Source organism: Salvelinus sp. IW2-2015, linkage group LG4q.1:29 (assembly GCF_002910315.2).
Source record: "Salvelinus sp. IW2-2015 linkage group LG4q.1:29, ASM291031v2, whole genome shotgun sequence".
Taxonomy (NCBI): Eukaryota; Metazoa; Chordata; class Actinopteri; order Salmoniformes; family Salmonidae; genus Salvelinus; species Salvelinus sp. IW2-2015.
Window position 1 is genome coordinate 61,303,433 of NC_036842.1, and position 22,578 is coordinate 61,326,010.

The 22,578-nt window shown below is 41.4% G+C and overlaps 1 protein-coding gene across 2 annotated transcripts in view; it reads left to right on the forward strand.

The window, feature by feature from the left end:
- adat1 (adenosine deaminase tRNA specific 1) overlaps positions 1-22,578 on the forward strand; it is a 38,680-nt gene that overhangs the window by 3,014 nt on the left and 13,088 nt on the right. For both annotated transcript variants that reach the window (XM_023985293.2, XM_070443000.1), the window contains exons 5-8: positions 4,930-5,545; positions 6,236-6,381; positions 17,380-17,479; positions 17,688-17,774. In XM_023985293.2, coding sequence (XP_023841061.1) covers positions 4,930-5,545; positions 6,236-6,381; positions 17,380-17,479; positions 17,688-17,774 — 949 coding nt within the window. The remainder of the gene's footprint in view (positions 1-4,929; positions 5,546-6,235; positions 6,382-17,379; positions 17,480-17,687; positions 17,775-22,578) is intronic.

A 22,578-nucleotide genomic window follows, 5' to 3' on the forward strand; every position in this document is an offset into this window, starting at 1 on the left:
CATGGGACAATAAGTATTTGATACATCATGAAAAGCAGAACTTAATATTTGGATACAGAAACCTTTTGTTTGCAATTACAGAGATCATACGTTTCCTGTAGTTCTTGACCAGGTTCCACAGCACTGCATGCAGGATTCCTCCATACAAGACCTTTCTCCAGCTCGTTTCAGGTTTCGGGTCTGTCGCTGCGGCAATACGGACTTTCAGCTCCCTCCGCAAAGATTTCTATTGGGTTCAGGTCTGGAGACTGCTAGGCCACTCCAGGACCTTGAGATGCTTCTTACGGAAGCCACCTCCTTAGTTGCCCATGGCTGTGTGTTTTCGGGTCGTTGTCATGCTGGAAGAAGCCCAGCCTACGACCCCATCTTCATGCTGCTTTCTGAGGGAAGGAGTGGTGTTGGCCAAGATCTCGCGATACATGGCCCCATCCATCCTCCCTCAATACGTGCAGTCGTCCTGTCCCCTTTGCAGAAAGCATCCCCAAAGAATGATGTTTCCACCTCCATGCTTCACGGTTGGGATTGTGTTCTTGGGGATGTACTCATCCTTCTTCTTCTCCAAACACGACGAGTGGAGTTTAGACCAAAAAGCCTATTTTTAGTCTCATCAGACCACTATGACCTTCTCCCATTCCTCCTCTGGATCATCCCAGATGCGTTCATTGGCAAACTTCAGACGGGGCCTGGACATGCGCTGGGCTTGAGCAGGGGACCTTGCGTGCGCTGCAGGATTTTAATCCATGACGGCCGTAGGTGTTACTAATGGTTTTCTTTGAGACTGTTGGTCCCAGCTCTGCTTCGGGTTCACTTGACCAGGTCCTCGGCCGTATGTAGTTCTGGCTGTTTTTACTCCCCCACCTTCCTCTCATGATCATTGATGCCCCACGAGGTGAGATCTTGCATGGAGCCCCAGACCCGCAGGGTGCGGAATTATGTTCCTCGAACTCTTCATTGAACAGCAAATCAGTCTCTGATCCTGTAAAGCTTCGCTTGCATGTATGGCGCGATTTGTTTCCCTTAGCTATAATCCATAGTGGCTGTCTTGGTGACCCTGGAAGACAAGAGTATGTTGTGCAGCGTTATCTCCAGTTCATACATAGCGTTGCTACTGAGCCTATTGTCCTGTAGCCCAATCCGGCTCATGCCTTGTGCGAGCCGGCTACATAATATCTCCTTTTCCAACTCCGAATTCGGTGCCTTAGCAACCAAGCTCTCTGGTCTTAGGCTGCAATGTTATCCTCTGGGCGGTGACGAATTATTCTGTGGGCAAGCGTCTCAAAAGCTTGATTGAGAGTGTAGCGTTTGAAGAGTGCCTTATGGTGTAGTCACAGCTCCATGCTGCGTCACACAGTGGGCAATGAGGGGTGTAGACGTGTGTCTCCATCACTACCATCCGGAGTTCAAACAGGTGGGCAGTGTAGGCCCTCCCAAAGGGTGGCGCCAGGTGGCGTCTAGGGGCACTGCAGTCGCCTGCCAATGGCAAAAGCTCTCATCCCGTTTGAAAAAAATAAACTCTAAAAACTTAATACATATGACATTATGTTTGCTTTATGTGCCGATGCGTTCTATTGTTTTGGGCAAAAGACTGACACTGCACACCTGAGTTGTCGGTCCGATCCTGACTCAGCCAAAATATTATTTGTTGCGGAGCCTGTTGTACACGGAATAAAAATCTATAAACGCCAACATTAAGAGGTGTTCGAGGGTGCGTTTGCCCATGTTTCATGAGGATGAGGCCAGGGTATATTTCTGTCGTGTTAATAAAGCTCTTTTTATGTAACGGAAACAATTACGTATCATTTCATCGCTGACGCGTCCAGCGACACATTTCTGGGGTCCTGCCTGGGCTCCCCAGTGCCCGTGGCTTGGCTGTCCAAGTGGGTGGGGCCTGCGGCCGCGACAAGTGCCCAGCTAGACCTCTGCGCGGCGAGCCGAGTCCACCCCACTCCATGTTTTGCCTCACCCCGACTGCGCACCATTAGGGTTCATGCCGAGCGCAATCGCCAGTAGCTATTTCCGGGAGTTGGAGGCTACAAGCCGTAATGGGAATTTATGCCTTCACATTGGACCTGGCACTTACCTAAGTCCAATGAACTGGAACTCGTAAATAAAACCTAACATTGCGTTGCTAGAATATTTTATAATCTTTCTATAATATTATCGTGCAACCAAAAATATGAATATTTTATGCGCGAAACATAAAATTCACACGTTTTGCCAAAATTTCGGCAGCAAAGTAAAGTATCAGCGAGTTCTTGTCCATTAGACGCTCTGCACTCAAAAACTTGTTGTTCACATGTCTACACAACACGCCCTCGGGCGCCAATTACGTTAAAGATGTGAGAAAGGTTCATATGTTGAAGTACTGTTAAATGAAGATGTTGAAGGGTCACATAGTCGCCACCTAATGGAACTCACCTGTTTGAACTCGGGTACCCTGATTATAAAAAGAACACCCTGCTCCACCGGATCACTCAATCAACATCTCATGATCAATCACAACAGTCCTCTCACAATGGCCTGCCCGGCCTTGGAAGACTGCCGATTTGCTTTGAGCACCGGCGTGGATGTAGAACGCATATGTGCGTACTATTCGCAGGCCTTCCGTCTCTCCCGAGGCCCCGATGATAACGAGTGTGATGTATAGTGACCTGCATCAAGGCTGGATATGGGTACAGGGACGAATAGGCAAGCAGGGGGAGAGTCTTAGTAGAAATGGCGAACAACTGCTGTCGCAATTATTAAGGGAAAGGATACAAAGAAGTTCAAAAGCGAGACTTGACGACCAGTCAATGCACCCTCGGCTCTGGGATGTAGGCTTCTCCATGCAAGAATCATTACCTACACCTGACTGTTGGATCAATAAAATGCAAATTAATTACTTAAAAATCATACAATGTGATTTTCTGGATTTTTGCTTTGTAAGTAGGAAAACCTGCAAAATCGGCAGTGTATCAAATACTTGTTCTCCTCACTGTACATAGACAATGCTAACATATGCTAGGGGGGTACAACAAATTGCTGATTATACAAAGACCTTAAAAGAAACACACATTGATTGTTTTAACAGCTTTCATATTAGAAGAATGTAGAATGGTCTTAATGTACTGCTCGTTTTCCTTATAGAAAATACAACCAACCTTTTTTTAAATGTTTTTATTTATTAACAACAAAACAATACAGAAAGTACATAAGGGAACACAAGTATATATAGATTATATATAGTGGACAATCGAGCTAGGGGGTACAATATCACATTACAATTACACAAGGACCTTAAGGGACATACATACACTTACAATTCTAACAGCTTTTTTGTTAGTAGAGTATTTAACTGTCTTAAAATACAGTTCAATTTCTTTTTGTAGGGTAAGAAAATGTGTTTTTTTGTTTGTAAATTTACATTTGTGTATATGAAATTTGGCCAAAAGAATAATGAAATTAATTACATAAAAATGTTTCAGCTTATTTCTATCGTATGTAAAGAATCCAAGCAGTACATCTCTCCACAATAGTGTAAAATCTTCATAAATGTGTTCAATTATAAATTTACTGATGTCTTGCCACAGTTTTCTTACATGAATACAATGCCAAAAAAGATACAACACTGTTTCTGGGTGGTCATTACAAAAGGAGCAATTTGAGTTGATGTTTTCCTTAAACTTCTTCATATAGTGGTTGGCAGGATAGTATTTATGAATAATTTTAAAGGAAACTTCCTTAATTTTGTTAWCAAGTAGGTATGTGTGTGGCAACATCCAAACTTTTTTCCAACAGATATTATCAATAAATCCATTCCAATAAGGCATGACTTAGGGTATAGATACAACATCCTGCTGAAACAAGGTTCGTATCGCTCTGTTGTAAAACACAACCAACCTGTCTATGAAGGGTGAGCCTCACTGTGACGCTGACCGCGGGGAGTTGTGGGATTGTTTCCAAAGATAAAGCTGATGTGGAGAACACCTCAAACCCAACTTTTAGAACAATATTAGAGTACTATAAAAAAAATAATAAGCGCTTGTAATTTGGGAATGTTCTCTCGGGGTGCTCTAAGTTACTATTATATGCGTTTCTGGCATTGAGGAATAGCTGCTACATGTCGTTTAAATAATATGTCGCGGCCCTGCCCGCCTGTGTAGAAAACAACCCATGTTACCCTATTGGCTCACTGCTTGTTTTGGTCAATTACAAATCCACATGTAAAAAAAGTATATGCTTAAAAATGTATTTTCAGCGTGGCCTTCTCCCAAGCGTTGTAACTACTTAGAAAAAACATAATACTTTTCCTTCCCTCAGTTTCATGACGGCGCAAACGTTAGCCACGTGAGTGCTAGCTACCGTACCAACCAGAACTTTAAGCTAGCCAAGACCAAAAACACAAACAAACTGACTAGCTATAAAGCTACAACTAGTGAGTGGAGTTACAAACGGACTATGATAAAATAGTTAAATGTCATACCAGTGATGCAATGTTTTCCACACAGCTACGTGTAGCCTACTTGGACACCGGATCCCCACATTTTTCCCGCTCTTCCACAACGAATAGCCTTAAGCCACAGGGCTCTTCTTGCAGAACCTTTTTTGCATGGTTTTTTATTTCTGTAAAAAAACAAAAATTCTACGACAAAGTTGGCTCATTTACAATGAGGGTCAATCAAATTGTATTGGTCACGTAGCAGATGTTATTGCGAGTGTAGCGAAATGCTTGTGCTTCTAGTTCCGACAGTGCTAACAAGTAATCTAACAATTACAATGAGGGTCAATGGGAAAGAATGTTTGTTTTCCCCAATTTCCAACTGAGTTATGTGTTTGCTAGCATTATATATACATATATGCATGCATAGTTGACATACCAGTTTCCTATGATGGCTAGAAGTTGTTAGAGCTGATATGCTTAATCAGTATGTTTCGCTGTTATGTCTCCAGGTGGAGATGCCTCCATCATTCCCATGATGATTGACCGCCAATCCCAACCCTGCCAACCAATAAAGGCAGATGCGATAATCCCCAATGAAAAAGCAGAAAGAGTGAACCTGAAACGCAGAGCGGAGACACAGACTGATGGGATCAATAAGTATCCTCGATTAGAAGAACCGGAGAAGTCAGAGGATGAGCTACAGTGTGGTGGGAGCCTGGTTGAAAATCTTACTGAGAGCTCTGCACAGGCCCCTGCAGAGAGTCCAAGGCCGGAGGGGGAGAATGCGCTGACCAACGTGGTGTTAAAACAAAGGGACAATGTTTTGACACAACAGTCTCTACAGGACATACACCGGACAGGTGCTAAGTGTGTCCCTGGAGGACCAGAGGATCCCCTTCAGCCCGGGTTAGGGTACCACAGTACTGGGCTGCTGAGAGTGAAGCCTGGTCGGGGGGAGCCCACTCTGTCTCTCTCTTGCAGTGACAAGCTTGCCAGGTGGGCAGTGCTAGGTTTCCAGGGTGCGCTGCTCTCCCATTACCTACAGGGGGCAGTCTACTTCAGCGCAATAGTGGTGGGGAGATGTCCATACAGCCATCAGACCATGCAGAGAGCTCTGATCACCAGGTGAGCTAGCTACTACATATGGAAAGGGGGATACCTTTAAGGGTTTAGGACTCTGAAAGAGTAAGAATAATGGAAAGTTGAGAGAAGATGTTAGAAGATGTTTAAATGTGAAGGTGGGGCAGCTGGGGTATGAGTACAGTTTGTTAGTAAATACAGAGGGTTACAGTTGAGTGGGAGGGACACCAATGTTTAAATTCCCACCATGTCGTCAATGTCCTGTTCGGCCTCTTTGCTGGCACGTGTTGTATGTGTGAGCCACCAGCTGTGGTTTTGTTGACCACCATCTCTGGTGGCTCATCATGTTAGGTCCCGTGTGGCTCAGTTGGTAGAGCATGGCGCTTGCAACGCCAGGGTTGTGGGTTCATTCCCCACGGGGGGACCAGGATGAATATGTATGAACTTTCCAATTTGTAAGTCGCTCTGGATAAGAGCGTCTGCTAAATGACTTAAATGTAAATGTAAATGTAATGTTACATGGCTGCTCACTAAGCCCTGGTGGTGTGAACTGTAAAGGAGCAAAGCCTATAACCTGTTAATGATATAGCCTTGCAAACTGCCTTTTTTTGTCCCATATTTGTGTTTTTATGTTTCTGTTTGGTTAGGGAAACAGATAGTGATTCGTGACCTCTCTGTTTAAGCAGATTTTAGTATAACTAGAAGTGATTGATTGGTTCCTCTGTGTTTCTACAGGTGTTCTGAGGTGACAGCCCTGCCTGCTGGCTTCAGAGTGCAGCCTCCAGAGCTCCTGCAGTCCAGCCTGGAGTTTGCTCACAGCCAGGCACAGACTGAGCACAATCATCAGCCCGGCAAGGGCAGAGTCTCACCTTGTGGCGCAGGTGAGACTTTTTACCGGTCTGTAGCTAAAAGGCCCAATGCAGGCTTTTTTTATGGCAATATCAAAAATAATTTATGTTTAACAATTAAGTACCTTAGTGTAATAGATTAGAGGTTGACCGATTTATGATTTTTCAACGCCGATACCGATACCTATTATTGGAGGACCAAAAAAAGCCGATACCGATTAATCGGACGATTTTTATTTATTAATTTGTAATAATGACAATTACAACAATACTGAATGAACACTTTTTTAAACTTAATATAATACATCAATAAAATCAATTTAGCCTCAAATAAGAATAATGAAACATGTTCAATTTGGTTTAAATAATGCAAAAACAAAGTGTGGAGAAAGAAAGTAAAAGTGCAGTATGTGCATGTAAAAAAGCTAATGTTTAAGTTCCTTGCTCAGAAATGAGAACATATGAAAGCTGGTGGGTTCTTTTAACATGAGTCTTCAATAATCCCAGGTAAGAATTTTAGGTTGTAGTTATTATAGGAATTATAGGACTATTTCTCTCTATACCATTTGTATTTCATTAACCTTTGACTATTGGATGTTCTTATAGGCACTTTAGTATTGCCAGTGTAAACAGTATAGCTTCCATCCTCTCCTCGCTCCTACCTAGGCTCGAACCAGGAACACAACGAAAACAGCCCACCTCAAAAGCAGCGTTACCCATGCAGAGCAAGGGGAATAACTACTCCAAGTCTCAGAGCGAGTGACATTTGAAACGCTATTAGCGCGCACCCGCTAACTAGCTAGCCATTTCACATCGGTTACACCAGCTTAATCTCGGGAGTTGATAGGCTTGAAGCACAGCGAAGAGCTTCTGGCAAAACGCAGGAAAGTGCTGTTTGAATGAATGCTTACGAGCCTGCCTGCGCTGCCTACCACCGCTCAGTCAGACTGCTCTATCAAATCATAGACTTAGTTATAACATAACACACAGAAATACGAGCCTTAGGTCATTAATATGGTCGAATCCGGAAACTATCATCTCGAAAACAAGACGTTTATTCTTTCAGTGAAATATGAACCGTTCCGTATTTTATCTAACGGGTGGCATCCATAAGTCTAAATATTCCTGTTACATTGCACAACATTCAATGTTATGTCATAATTACGTAAAATTCTGGCAAATTAGGCGGCCCAAACTGTTGCATATACGCTGACTCTGCGTGCAATGAAAGCAAGAGAAGTGACACAATTTCACCTGGTTAATATTGCCTGCTAACCTGGATTTCTTTTAGCTAAATATGCAGGTTTAAAAATATATACTTCTGTGTATTAATTTTAAGAAAGGCATTGATGTTTATGGTTAGGTACACATTGGAGCAACGATATGCACCGCATCGATTATATGCAACGCAGGACACGCTAGATAAACTAGTAATATCATCAACCATGTGTAGTTAACTAGTGATTATGATTGATTGATTGATTGTTTTTTATAAGATAAGTTTAATGCTAGCTAGCAACTTACCTTGGCTTCTACTGCATTCGTGTAACAGGCAGGCTCCTCGTGGAGTGCAATGTAATCAGGTGGTTAGAGCGTTGGACTAGTTAACTGTAAGGTTGCAAGATTGAATCCCCCGAGCTGACAAGGTAAAAATCTGTCATTCTGCCCCTGAACGAGGCAGTTAACCCACCATTCCTAGGCCGTCATTGAAAATAAGAATGTGTTCTTAACTGACTTGCCTAGTTAAATAAAGATTAAATCGGCAAAATCGGTGTCCAAAAATACMGATTTCCGATTGTTATGAAAACTTGAAATTGGCTCTAATTAATCGGCCATTCCGATTAATTGGTCAACCTCTATAATAGATGTCCATTAAAATGGGCAAAAATGGCTTTTTAGCTAACATTTTGGGAGTGGTCTGAGTGGGGAGGGGGAAACTGAAAACTAGCTGTTATTGGCAGAGAGGTTTGGAACTCTTTGTCATTGGTCTATTAACCAATTTACCACATGTTGATGTCACCATGGAAAGCTGAAACTCCCGCCCATGCAAACCTGTTGATTAGAAGTTCCTGTGTAGATTGTATTTCCAACCAGCAACTATCAGGAAATAACACAAATGTTAAAAAATCACACGTTTACGGCGTTAGTTTTAGCTGTTGTACAATATAATGTAAAAAAGAGGGGGAAAAAGATGTTTGACTGCAATGGGATTTTAATTTCTATGTTTGTGTTGCTTCACAGTCCCCGCTGTTCCATAAGGTGTAGTCATATCTGTTTTTTAAGTCTAATTTTACTGCTTGCTTAAGTTACTTGATGTGGAATAGAGTTCCATGTTGTCATGGCTCTATGTAGTACTGTCTGCCTCCCATAGTCTGTTCTGGACTTGGGGACTGTGAAGAGATCTCTTGTTGCATGTCTTGTGGGGTATGCATGGGTGTCCGAGCTGTGTGCCAGTAGTTCAAACAGACAGCTCGGTGCATTCAACATTTCAATACCTCTCATAAATACAAGTAGTGATGAAGTCAATCTCTCCTCCACTTTGAGCCAGGAGAGATTGACATGCATATTATTAATATTAGCTCTCTGTGTACATCCAAGGGCCAGCCGTGCTGCCCTGTTTTGAACCAATTGCAACTTTCCTAAGTTATTTTTTGTGGCGCCTGACCACACGACTGAACAGTAGTCCAGGTGCGACAAAACTAGGGCCTGTAGGACCTGCCTTGTTGATAGTGATTTTAAGAAAGTAGAGAATTGCTTTATTGTGGACAGACATCTGCATCAATATGTTTTGACCATGACAGTTTACAATCTAGTGTTACTCCAAGCAGTTTAGTCACCTCAACTTGCTCAATTTCCACATTATTTATTACGCGATGTAGTTGAGGTTTAGGGTTTAGTGAATTTGTCCCAAATACAATGCTTTTAGTTTTAGAAATATTTAGGACTAACTTATTTCTTGCCACCCACTCTGAAAACTAACTGCAGCTCTTTAAGTGTTGCAAATCATTTCAGTCACTGTAGTATCTGACATGTATAGTGTTGAGTCATCCGTATACATTTACATTTAAGTCATTTAGCAGACGCTCTTACATAGATACATTGGCTTTACTCAAAGCCATTGGCATGTTGTTAGTGAAGATTGAAAAAATGAAGGGGCCTAGACAGCTGCCCTGGGGAATTCCTGATTCTACCTGGATTATGTTGGAGAAGCTTCCATTAAAGACAGGTAACTCTTTATCCATAGTATAGCAGGGGCTGTAAAGCCAAAACACACATACGTGTTTCCAACAGCAGACTATGATCGATAATGTCAAAAGCCGCTCTGAAGTCTAACAAGACGGATCCCACAATCCTTTATCATCAGTCATTTATGTAAGTCCAGTGCTTGTTGAATGTCCTTCCCTATAAGCATGCTGAAAGTTTGTTGTTAATTTGTTTACTGTAAAATAGCATTGTATCTGGTCAAACGCCATTTTTTCCCAGAAGATTACTCAGGGTTGATAACAGGCTGATTGGTCGGCTATTTGAGCCAGTAAAGGGGGCTTTACTATTCTTAGGTAGCGGAAGGACTTTTGCTTCCCTCCAGGCCTTGGTAGCACACACTTTCTAGTAGGCTTAAATAAAAAATATGGCAAATGGGAGTGGCAATATCGTCCACTATAATCCTCAGTAATTTTCCATCTTGGAAAAACAAATACTACTACTCCCTTCACAGAACAACGCAAACTGTCTCTAACCAGAATAGAAAGCGGAGTAGGAGTACATTTAGTGTCTAGTTTGAGAAGCGGGCGCCTCACAAGTTCTCACCTGGCAGATTCATTAAATAGTATCCGCAAAACCCCAGTCTCAACGTCAACAGTGAAGAGGCAACTCCAGGATGCTGGCCTTCTATGCAGAGTTGCCTACCATTTGATATACAGTTGTGCACCGGGGCCTCCCACTCTTTCTATTCTGATTAGAAACAGTTTGCGCTGTTCTGTGAAGGGAGTAGTACACAGCGTTGTACGAGATCTTCAGTTTCTTGGCAATTCATCGCATGGAAAGGCCATAATTTCTCAGAACAAGAATAGACTGACGAGTTTCAGAAGAAAGGACTTTGTTTCTGGCCATTTTGAGCCTGTAATCGAACCCACAAATGCTGATGCTCCAGATACTCAACTACTCTAAAGAAGGCCAGTTTTATTGCTTCTTTAATCAGGACAACAGTTTTCAGTTGTGCTAACATAATTGCCAATGGGTTTTCTAATGATCAATTACCCTTTTAAAATGATACACTTGGTTTAGCTAACACAACGTGCCATTGGAACACAGGAGTGATGGTTGCTGATAATGGGCCTCTACGCCTACATAGATATTTCCAGCTACAATAGTCATTTACAACATTAACAATGTCTAGACTGTATTTCTGATCAATTTGATGTTATTTTAATGGACAACAAAATGTGCTTTYMTKWMMTGAACATGGACATTTCTAAGTGACCCCAAATGTTGAATGGTGGTGTACTTGGATGTGTAGTGTCAGTGTTTGTTGCTGGCATGACATGCCTAAGGTTGCTCATCTTGCCAATGAAAAAATCATTAAAGTAATATCAGTTGGTTTTGTGATGAATGAGGCATCTGATTCAATGAATGATGGAGCTGAGTTTGTCTTTTTTCCCAAAATTTAATTTAAGGTGCTCCAAAACTTTTTACAATCCTTCTTTGTCAKTTATCTTTGTTTCATAGTTTAGTTTCTTCTTTTTATTCAGTTGAGTCACCTGATTTCTTCATTTGAAATACGTTTGCCAATTGGTTGTGCAGCCAGACTTATTTGTCATCCCTTTTGCCTCATCCATTCCTTTTTGCCCTTAATGGGTGCATGCTTATTAGTAACTGGAATAAGCAATTTCATATATGTTTCAAGTGCAGCATCTTTTTGCTCCTCATTACACACCACGGACCAACAAATATTCTTTACATCAACAACATAGGAATCACTACCAAAACCTGTTATACACTATATTAAGCCCAGCCTTTGTAGAATCATATCAATGATCAATGGAAACGGCATGCACCTGAGCTCAGTTTCGAGTCTCATAGCAAAGGGTCTGAATACTTACGTAAGGTTTTTCTGTTTTTAATTTTTAATATATGTGCTCAAATTGTCATTATGGGATATAGTGTGTGGATTGAGGAAAACAATTAATTTAATCAATTTTATACTAATGCTGTAACTTAACAAAATGTAGAAAAAGTAAAGTGGTCTGAATACTTTCCAAATGCACTGTATATACATACAGTGGCTTGCGAAAGTATCCCCCCCCCTTTGGCATTTTTCATATTTTGTTGCCTTATAAACTGGAATTAACATGGATTTTGGGGGGGTTGTATCATTTGATTTACACAACATGCCTACCACTTTGAAGATACAAAATATTTTTGAATCTGAATCAAACAAGAAATGAGACARAAAACAACTTGCGTGTGCACAACTATTCACCCCCCCAAGTCAATACTTTTTATAGAGCCTCCTTTTGCAGCAATTTCAGCTGCAAGTAGCTTGGGGGTATGTCTCTAGAAGCTTGGCACATCTAGCCACTGGGATTTTTGCCCATTCATCAAGGCAAAACTGCTTCAGCTCCTTCAAGTTGGATGGGTTCTGCTGGTGTACAACAATCTTTAAGTCATACCACAGATTCTCAATTGGATTGAGATCTGGGCTTTGACTCGGCCATTCCAAGACATTTAAATGTTTCCCTTTAAACCACTCGAATGTTGCTTTAGCAGTATGCTTAGGGTCATTGTCCTGCTGGAAGGTGAACCTCCGTCCCAGTCTCAAATCTCTGGAAGACTGAAACAGGATTCCCTCAAGACTTTCCCTGTATTTGGCGCCATCCATCATTCCTTCAATTCGGACCAGTTTCCCAGTCCCTGCCGATGGAAAAACATCCCAACAGCATGATGTGGTCCCGTGTGGCTCAGTTGGTAGAGCATGGCGCTTGCAACGCCAGGGTTGTGGGTTCATTCCCCACGGGGGGACCAGGATGAATATGTATGAACNCATTCAACATTTCAATACCTCTCATAAATACAAGTAGTGATGAAGTCAATCTCTCCTCCACTTTGAGCCAGGAGAGATTGACATGCATATTATTAATATTAGCTCTCTGTGTACATCCAAGGGCCAGCCGTGCTGCCCTGTTTTGAACCAATTGCAACTTTCCTAAGTTATTTTTTGTGGCGCCTGACCACACGACTGAACAGTAGTCCAGGTGCGACAAAACTAGGGCCTGTAGGACCTGCCTTGTTGATAGTGATTTTAAGAAAGTAGAGAATTGCTTTATTGTGGACAGACATCTGCATCAATATGTTTTGACCATGACAGTTTACAATCTAGTGTTACTCCAAGCAGTTTAGTCACCTCAACTTGCTCAATTTCCACATTATTTATTACGCGATGTAGTTGAGGTTTAGGGTTTAGTGAATTTGTCCCAAATACAATGCTTTTAGTTTTAGAAATATTTAGGACTAACTTATTTCTTGCCACCCACTCTGAAAACTAACTGCAGCTCTTTAAGTGTTGCAAATCATTTCAGTCACTGTAGTATCTGACATGTATAGTGTTGAGTCATCCGTATACATTTACATTTAAGTCATTTAGCAGACGCTCTTACATAGATACATTGGCTTTACTCAAAGCCATTGGCATGTTGTTAGTGAAGATTGAAAAAATGAAGGGGCCTAGACAGCTGCCCTGGGGAATTCCTGATTCTACCTGGATTATGTTGGAGAAGCTTCCATTAAAGACAGGTAACTCTTTATCCATAGTATAGCAGGGGCTGTAAAGCCAAAACACACATACGTGTTTCCAACAGCAGACTATGATCGATAATGTCAAAAGCCGCTCTGAAGTCTAACAAGACGGATCCCACAATCCTTTATCATCAGTCATTTATGTAAGTCCAGTGCTTGTTGAATGTCCTTCCCTATAAGCATGCTGAAAGTTTGTTGTTAATTTGTTTACTGTAAAATAGCATTGTATCTGGTCAAACGCCATTTTTTCCCAGAAGATTACTCAGGGTTGATAACAGGCTGATTGGTCGGCTATTTGAGCCAGTAAAGGGGGCTTTACTATTCTTAGGTAGCGGAAGGACTTTTGCTTCCCTCCAGGCCTTGGTAGCACACACTTTCTAGTAGGCTTAAATAAAAAATATGGCAAATGGGAGTGGCAATATCGTCCACTATAATCCTCAGTAATTTTCCATCTTGGAAAAACAAATACTACTACTCCCTTCACAGAACAACGCAAACTGTCTCTAACCAGAATAGAAAGCGGAGTAGGAGTACATTTAGTGTCTAGTTTGAGAAGCGGGCGCCTCACAAGTTCTCACCTGGCAGATTCATTAAATAGTATCCGCAAAACCCCAGTCTCAACGTCAACAGTGAAGAGGCAACTCCAGGATGCTGGCCTTCTATGCAGAGTTGCCTACCATTTGATATACAGTTGTGCACCGGGGCCTCCCACTCTTTCTATTCTGATTAGAAACAGTTTGCGCTGTTCTGTGAAGGGAGTAGTACACAGCGTTGTACGAGATCTTCAGTTTCTTGGCAATTCATCGCATGGAAAGGCCATAATTTCTCAGAACAAGAATAGACTGACGAGTTTCAGAAGAAAGGACTTTGTTTCTGGCCATTTTGAGCCTGTAATCGAACCCACAAATGCTGATGCTCCAGATACTCAACTACTCTAAAGAAGGCCAGTTTTATTGCTTCTTTAATCAGGACAACAGTTTTCAGTTGTGCTAACATAATTGCCAATGGGTTTTCTAATGATCAATTACCCTTTTAAAATGATACACTTGGTTTAGCTAACACAACGTGCCATTGGAACACAGGAGTGATGGTTGCTGATAATGGGCCTCTACGCCTACATAGATATTTCCAGCTACAATAGTCATTTACAACATTAACAATGTCTAGACTGTATTTCTGATCAATTTGATGTTATTTTAATGGACAACAAAATGTGCTTTYMTKWMMTGAACATGGACATTTCTAAGTGACCCCAAATGTTGAATGGTGGTGTACTTGGATGTGTAGTGTCAGTGTTTGTTGCTGGCATGACATGCCTAAGGTTGCTCATCTTGCCAATGAAAAAATCATTAAAGTAATATCAGTTGGTTTTGTGATGAATGAGGCATCTGATTCAATGAATGATGGAGCTGAGTTTGTCTTTTTTCCCAAAATTTAATTTAAGGTGCTCCAAAACTTTTTACAATCCTTCTTTGTCAKTTATCTTTGTTTCATAGTTTAGTTTCTTCTTTTTATTCAGTTGAGTCACCTGATTTCTTCATTTGAAATACGTTTGCCAATTGGTTGTGCAGCCAGACTTATTTGTCATCCCTTTTGCCTCATCCATTCCTTTTTGCCCTTAATGGGTGCATGCTTATTAGTAACTGGAATAAGCAATTTCATATATGTTTCAAGTGCAGCATCTTTTTGCTCCTCATTACACACCACGGACCAACAAATATTCTTTACATCAACAACATAGGAATCACTACCAAAACCTGTTATACACTATATTAAGCCCAGCCTTTGTAGAATCATATCAATGATCAATGGAAACGGCATGCACCTGAGCTCAGTTTCGAGTCTCATAGCAAAGGGTCTGAATACTTACGTAAGGTTTTTCTGTTTTTAATTTTTAATATATGTGCTCAAATTGTCATTATGGGATATAGTGTGTGGATTGAGGAAAACAATTAATTTAATCAATTTTATACTAATGCTGTAACTTAACAAAATGTAGAAAAAGTAAAGTGGTCTGAATACTTTCCAAATGCACTGTATATACATACAGTGGCTTGCGAAAGTATCCCCCCCCCTTTGGCATTTTTCATATTTTGTTGCCTTATAAACTGGAATTAACATGGATTTTGGGGGGGTTGTATCATTTGATTTACACAACATGCCTACCACTTTGAAGATACAAAATATTTTTGAATCTGAATCAAACAAGAAATGAGACARAAAACAACTTGCGTGTGCACAACTATTCACCCCCCCAAGTCAATACTTTTTATAGAGCCTCCTTTTGCAGCAATTTCAGCTGCAAGTAGCTTGGGGGTATGTCTCTAGAAGCTTGGCACATCTAGCCACTGGGATTTTTGCCCATTCATCAAGGCAAAACTGCTTCAGCTCCTTCAAGTTGGATGGGTTCTGCTGGTGTACAACAATCTTTAAGTCATACCACAGATTCTCAATTGGATTGAGATCTGGGCTTTGACTCGGCCATTCCAAGACATTTAAATGTTTCCCTTTAAACCACTCGAATGTTGCTTTAGCAGTATGCTTAGGGTCATTGTCCTGCTGGAAGGTGAACCTCCGTCCCAGTCTCAAATCTCTGGAAGACTGAAACAGGATTCCCTCAAGACTTTCCCTGTATTTGGCGCCATCCATCATTCCTTCAATTCGGACCAGTTTCCCAGTCCCTGCCGATGGAAAAACATCCCAACAGCATGATGCTGCCACCACCATGCTTCACTGTGGGGATGGTGTTCTCGGGGTGATGAGAGGTGTTGGGTTTGCGCCAGACATGGCGTTTTCCTTGATGACCAAAAAGCTCAATTTTAGCTCATCTGACCAGAGTACCTTCTTCCATATGTTTGAGGAGTCTCCCACATGCCTTTTTGGCGAACACCAAATGTGTTTTGCTTATTCTTTTCTTTAAGCAATGGCTTTTTTTCTGGCCACTCTTCCATAAAGCCCAGCTCTGTGGAGTGTACGGCTTAAAGTGGTCCTATGGACAGATACTCCAATCTCCGCTGTGGAGCTTTGCAGCTCCTTCRGGGTTATCTTTGGTCTCTTGGTTGCCTCTCTGACTAATGCCCTCCTTGCCTGGTCTGTGAGTTTTGGTGGGCGGACCTTTTTTGTCAGGGTTGTTGTGGTGCAATATTCTTTCCCTTTTTTAATAATGGATTTAATGGTGCTCCGTGGGATGTTCAAAGTTTGATATTTTTTTTATAACTCAACCCTGATCTGTACTTCTCCATAACATTSTCCCTGACCTGTTTGGAGAGCTCCTTGGTMTTCATGGTGCCGGTTGCTTGGTGGTGCCCCTTGCTTAGTGGTGTTGCAGACTCTGGGGCCTTTCAGAACAGGTGTGTATATATGTGTGTGTGTGTGTATACTGAGATCATGTGACACTTAGATTGCACACAGGTGGACTTTATTTAACTAATTATGTCACTTCTGAAGGTAATTGGTTGCGCAGGATCTTATTTAGGGGCTTCATAGCAAAGGGGGTGAATACATATGCATGCACCACTTCTCCGTTTTTTTATTTTTTATTTTTTGAAACAAGTAATTTTTTWAAATTTAACTTCACCAATTCGGACKATTATGTGTATGTCCATTACATGAAATCCAAATAAAAATCAATTTAAATTACAGGTTGTAATTGGAAAAACGCCAAAGGGGATTAATACTTTTGCAAGGCACTGTATCTATCTCAATTACCCTGTACCCCTGCACATCGTTTCGGTACTGTGTATCTATTATTACGTGTTATATTATTATTTCTCAATTTTCTTTCTGTCTGAATTTTTAGGAACGGCCCATAAGGAAGCATTTCACTGTTAATCCACACCTGTTGTTTATGAAGCATGTGACAAATTAGAATTATAGTTACGTGATGATATCACATGCTCCGCGTACCTTCAAATTATTTGGCAATCATTGTTCATTCGAAAAACATAGTTAACATAATTTTTTAGACCAGTTCTCCTGTAGCTGCTGTTTCCATTACAATGTTTTTTTTGCGATATTGCTTTTGTTGAATGACCTGGGTCAATGGAAACCTGCCTACTGTCTCAATAGGTAACAACTTGTTCTTCATTCTTCACCCTATTTGTCCTCTGTCATCTCATTTCACCTCATGTGCCCTTTCTAACTATCCGAATCGTTTCTCAGCCTAAGGGTCTTGTCTGTTTTATGTGATATATTTGCTCATCTACATTGAGTCATGAAWGTTAACTCTCCTGTTTTCAGCTATCAGTTGGTGCGCTGTGTCGGATCAGCCACTAGATGTCACTGCTAATGGCTATAAACATGGAGTGACCAAGAAGGCTCTGGGCACATCAAAAGCAAGGTAACAGCCAGTACTTTAAAAAAACAAATAGGTTTGTTGTTTAGGCTCAAGTTAGAAATATTTCTATCTGGCCAGTTCCCTTTTCATGTGTTAACCCAGAATTATGCAAAACCTTCTGTGCACAGGCTGCCTGCCTCTCATCACAGTGGTATCTGTATTGTGTTAAGTCCCCTGAACTTCAGATTGACGCCTGACTTTGTCTTTTCAGGTCTCTTATTTGCAAAGTGGAACTATTTCATTCTTTCCTGTCACTGCTGGCTGTCACTGACAAGTCCCACCTCCCTGAATCTCTAAGGTAATTGTCCCTCTGAGAAGAACAGATGACTGCCGGCATCATAATGTAATTTMTAAATATTCTGTTCTCAGCCACTTATTCTGTTTGATTAGTGGATAGCGTGCTCTCTGTGTGAAGTGCCAAACATATTCGATTAATTAATTTAAGAGAGGTATCAATTTCCTGCATATGATTTCATATTAGATCAAATGTCTGTGTGTGTGAGAATCCATTAACTTCACTAAGCTAGGGGGCAGCATTCRGAATTTTRGATGAAAAGTGTGCCCAAATTAAACTGCYTGCTACTCAGGCCCAGAAGATAGGATATKCATATAATTAGTAGATTTGGATAGAAAACACTCTAAAGTTCCCAAAACTGTTAAAATAACTGATATGGCAGGCGAAAACCMGAGGAAAATCCAACCAGGAAGTACTATTATTTTGAAAGGCTGTTTTTCCATTGAAAGCCTATCCACCATACAAAGACTTAGGACCCAGTTCACGGGCTCTGTGGCTTCCTCTACACGTGGCCAGTCTTTAKGCATTGTTTCAGGCTTTTACTCTGAAAAATKAGGGAGATACAGCACTTTCAATCAGTGGCCAGTGGAAATTTCCATTCATCAGCCATGCGCCTGATCGGGAAYGCGCCTKTCTTGTTTCTCCTTTCCTATTGACGAAGCTTTTGTCCGGTTGAAATATTATTGTTTATTTATGACAAAAACAACCGGAGGATTGATTTTAAACATCGTTTGGCATGTTTCTACTAACTTTTAGTGTACTTTAAAAAAAACTTTTCGTCTGGACTTAGTGCACGCGCCTTAAGCATTCGAATTACTGGACAAAATGTGCGAACAAAAAGGATGTATTTGGTCATAAAGAGGGACATTATCRAACAAAACAAACATTTATTGTGTAACATGGAGACCTGGGAGTGCCACCAGATGAAGATCATCAAAGGTAAGTGATTAATTTTAATGCTATTTCTGACTTTTGTGACACTCTCCTTGGCTGGAAAATGGATGTATGGGTTTCTGTGGCTAGGTGCTGACCTAACATAATCGCAAAGTGTGCTTTCTCCGTAAAGCCTTTTTGAAATCTGACACAGCGGTTGCTGTAAACTGAGATTTTTTTATATAAATATGAACTTTATTGAACAAAACATACATGTATTGTGTAACATGAAGTMCTATGAGTGCCATCTGATGAAGATCATCAAAGGTTAGTGATTMATTTKATCTCTTTCTGCATTTTGTGACTCCTCTCTTTGGCTGGAAAAATGGCTGTATGGTTTTCTGTGACTAGGTGCTGACCTAACATAATCGCATGGTGTGCTTTCGCAGTAAAGCCTTTTTGAAATCGGACACTGTGGTTGGATTTACAAGAAGTTTATATTTTAAATGGTGGATTATACTTGTATGTTGAGAAATTTTAATTATGGGATTTCTATTGTTTTGAATTTGGCGCCTTGCAATTTCACTGGCTGTTGTCGAGGTGGGATGCTAGCGTCCCACTTGTACCAGAGAGGTTAACAGCAAATATAACAAAATATACAGTCATACTTTACAACACAGCATACAAAATAAGTACAGACTTTATACACAAGGGTATACACATTTAAACAAAAATACGTAAGGCTTCACAGGCATTTAGGGTTCGCTTTGCTTTCCCGTTTAAAAAAAAAAAGTAATTTCAATAAGTTAAATTTTTCTTTAGCCCACTAACATTTATGTATAAAATATTTACCATACATCATAAAAATATTATTTATGTATACTTTGTTCTGATCCAAATCCTGATTTATTAAGTAAAAGTAAAATATCCTTACCATTAAGGTGAACCCTAGAACCGGTTAAAAATAATGCTCAAGATCTGTCCCAAAAAATCTTAGTGCCAATACAATCATAGAATAAATGACTTGGAGTTTAATTTTCTATTTGACGAAAAGCACACTTTAAATCAATGTCAGTTTAAAATTTTGGAAGTACCTGGTTAAGTTAAGTGAATGATTTTAAAAGACACTTCACGGACTTTGTTAGTGACGCAATACTTTCTATTTCAATTCCATGCCGCTGGGGGCCTCCCGAGTGGCACAGCGGTCTAAGGCGCTGCATCGCAGTGCTTAAGGTATCACTACAAACCGGGTTCAATCACAGGCTGTGTCACAGCTGGCCGTGACTGGGAGACCCATGAGGCGGCGCACAATGGGCCCAGCGTTGTCTGGGTTAGGGGAGGGTTTGGCCGGCCAGGATTTCCTTGTCTCATTGCGCTCTAGTGACTCCTTGTGGCGGGCCAGGTGCCTGCAAGCTGACTTTTACGCGAGCAGTGTGTCAAGAAGCAATGCGGCTTGGCAGCGTCGCGTTTCGAAGTATGCATGGCTCTCGGCCTTCGCCTCTCCCGAGTCCGTAGGGGAGTTGCAGCGATGGGACAATACTGTAACCACCAATTTGGATATCACGAAATTGGGGAGAAAAGGGGAATTCCGTATACTGGAGGAAGAAAAGCAGGCTCGGTACATATCTTCCGAATATCACTATTAGTGCACTTTTTTATCCTTGAGGCACACACCATGTAATGGGATGCTAAAATGTAATTCCTCTCATAAACATAATTTCCCTGGCTTATAAGACYTGTAGGTATTGCAAAAAACTATGGCATACTCTTTCACATCACTGGAATTCCATATTTATTCAAAAACTTAAGAATTTATACAGTTGTCCATTTTCATTAAATAATTGTATTTTCAGCTGCTGTGCTCTCTTCTATAATGGCAGGGATTATACAACAAGAAGAGTAAGACTAAAAATAATATCCTGCACACTAACATTATCTTGATTTATTTGTCCTATTGGAGTGTATCAACATTTTAATTGTTCATAGGAGCAGTATGCCCAATGAGTGCTTTCTATTTTTTAAAGGGTTAAGTTACCAGTTAATACGATTGTAAAAGTTAAAATACATTAACATAGCTATACACACACCATTCACATGGCTATATACACAACACACACTGCTGCTAAAGTCAGAGCCTCTCCACTGGAGAACTCAGACACAGGAAATTAAGCAGTGTTGTCGGGGCATGGAGGACAGAGGTGGATGTCCAGGCTGATGAAATGCAGGGTCTGGGCCTCAGAGCCCCTAAGGGCATCTTTACACTACTTTGATGCCACAAACTAGGTCAATGAGAGATACTTGTGTAGTGTAAAGAGACAGGACATGGGATCAGAGAGCAGCCTTCCAGTGTCAATTCCACATTCCTCTGACTTTTTATACGTACATAAAAAAGTAAGCACCAATTGTTGGTCATGCTGCCAATTGTTGGTCATGGAAATTTGGTTAAAAGTCATGGAAAAGTAATGAAATCAGTCAATGTGTATGAACTGGTTTTGACTAGCRGAAGTTACTTTTCGTGGCAGGTTAGGAACAGGGTTAGGGTTAGCTAAAATCGTCCTGACGCGACTCGAACGTATCTAGCTACAACCAGGCCGGCCCTGAGAACAGTCTTGGTTTGCACTAATGTGATTCTGCATGATGAGCGGGGGACGGGAGTGATTTCTGTGCGTAAAAAGTATCAGGGGACGGGAGTGATTTTTATCGGKAGAATACAGGAAAGTTCTGGGGTTATAGGACTGTTGCCGGATTGGGACAGGAATGAATTTTCACTCCTGTGTCATCCTCTAATCTAGTACCCCCCTCTGAGTAGTACAGTCAACAGCTCTCCCACACCACATGTCCCTGCAAGAATTACCTTAAAACCAGTAGACAGCATTTTTGCTCTGTTATAAGCAGTCTCACATAGCCCTTTACACTCGTAAACCGTGTACGGGTTGAAAATGGCAGATTTGAACATTGATAAACGCCTAAATTGGAATGCAATGGTTGTACTGTAACATGCTATACACTGCTATTCATGCTTGACCATTTCTACTCCCCTTTCTGGGATGGCTACAAGTCCCCCCCTCCTCTTTGGCAAATCAGATCCACTTCCATTTTACTCCTCCCCTCCAACAGGCAGAACTTTTAACAGGAAGTACCCGAGGTAAGGACGGTTCAACGTTGGTCAGACCAATCGGAATCTATGCTTCAAGATTGCTTTGATCACGCGGACTGGGATATGTTCTGGGTTGCCTCTGAGAATAGTATGGACGTATACACTGGCTGTGACAGAGTTTATCAGGAGGTGCATAGAGGATGTTGTTCCCCCTGTGACAATCAGAACTTGTGACAATCAGAACCCAAACCAAAAACTGTGGATCGATGGCAGCATGCTCCAACAGATTCATGAATGACGCAATCGACATCGCACTGCACACTATCCCATCTGGACAAGAGAAATGCCTACGTGAAACCCTCATGAACTTCTACAGTTGCACCATTGAGAGAGTCCTGTTGGGCTGTATCACTACCTGGCATGGCGATTGCACCGTCCGCAACCGCAGGCCTCTGCAGAGGGTAGGGCGGTCAGCCCAACTCCTCACTGGGGACACACTGCCTGCCTCTAGGACATCTACAGCACCCGGTGTCACAGGAAGGCCAAGAATATCATCAAGGACCTCAGCCACCTGAGCCACGGCCTGTTCACCCCGCTACCATCTAGAAGGCGGGGACCGAGAGACTGAAAAACAGCTTCCGTCTCCAGGCCATCAGACTTTTAAATAGTCACGACTAGCTTGTCACGACTAGAATTTTTGCAAATGTATTAAAAATATAAACAGAAATGTCTGTGTTCTTTTGCCCATCTTAATTGTTTCCTTTATTGGCCAGTCTGAGAGATGGCTTTTTTCTTTGCAACTCTGCCTAGAAGGCCAGCATCCCAGAGTCGCCTCTT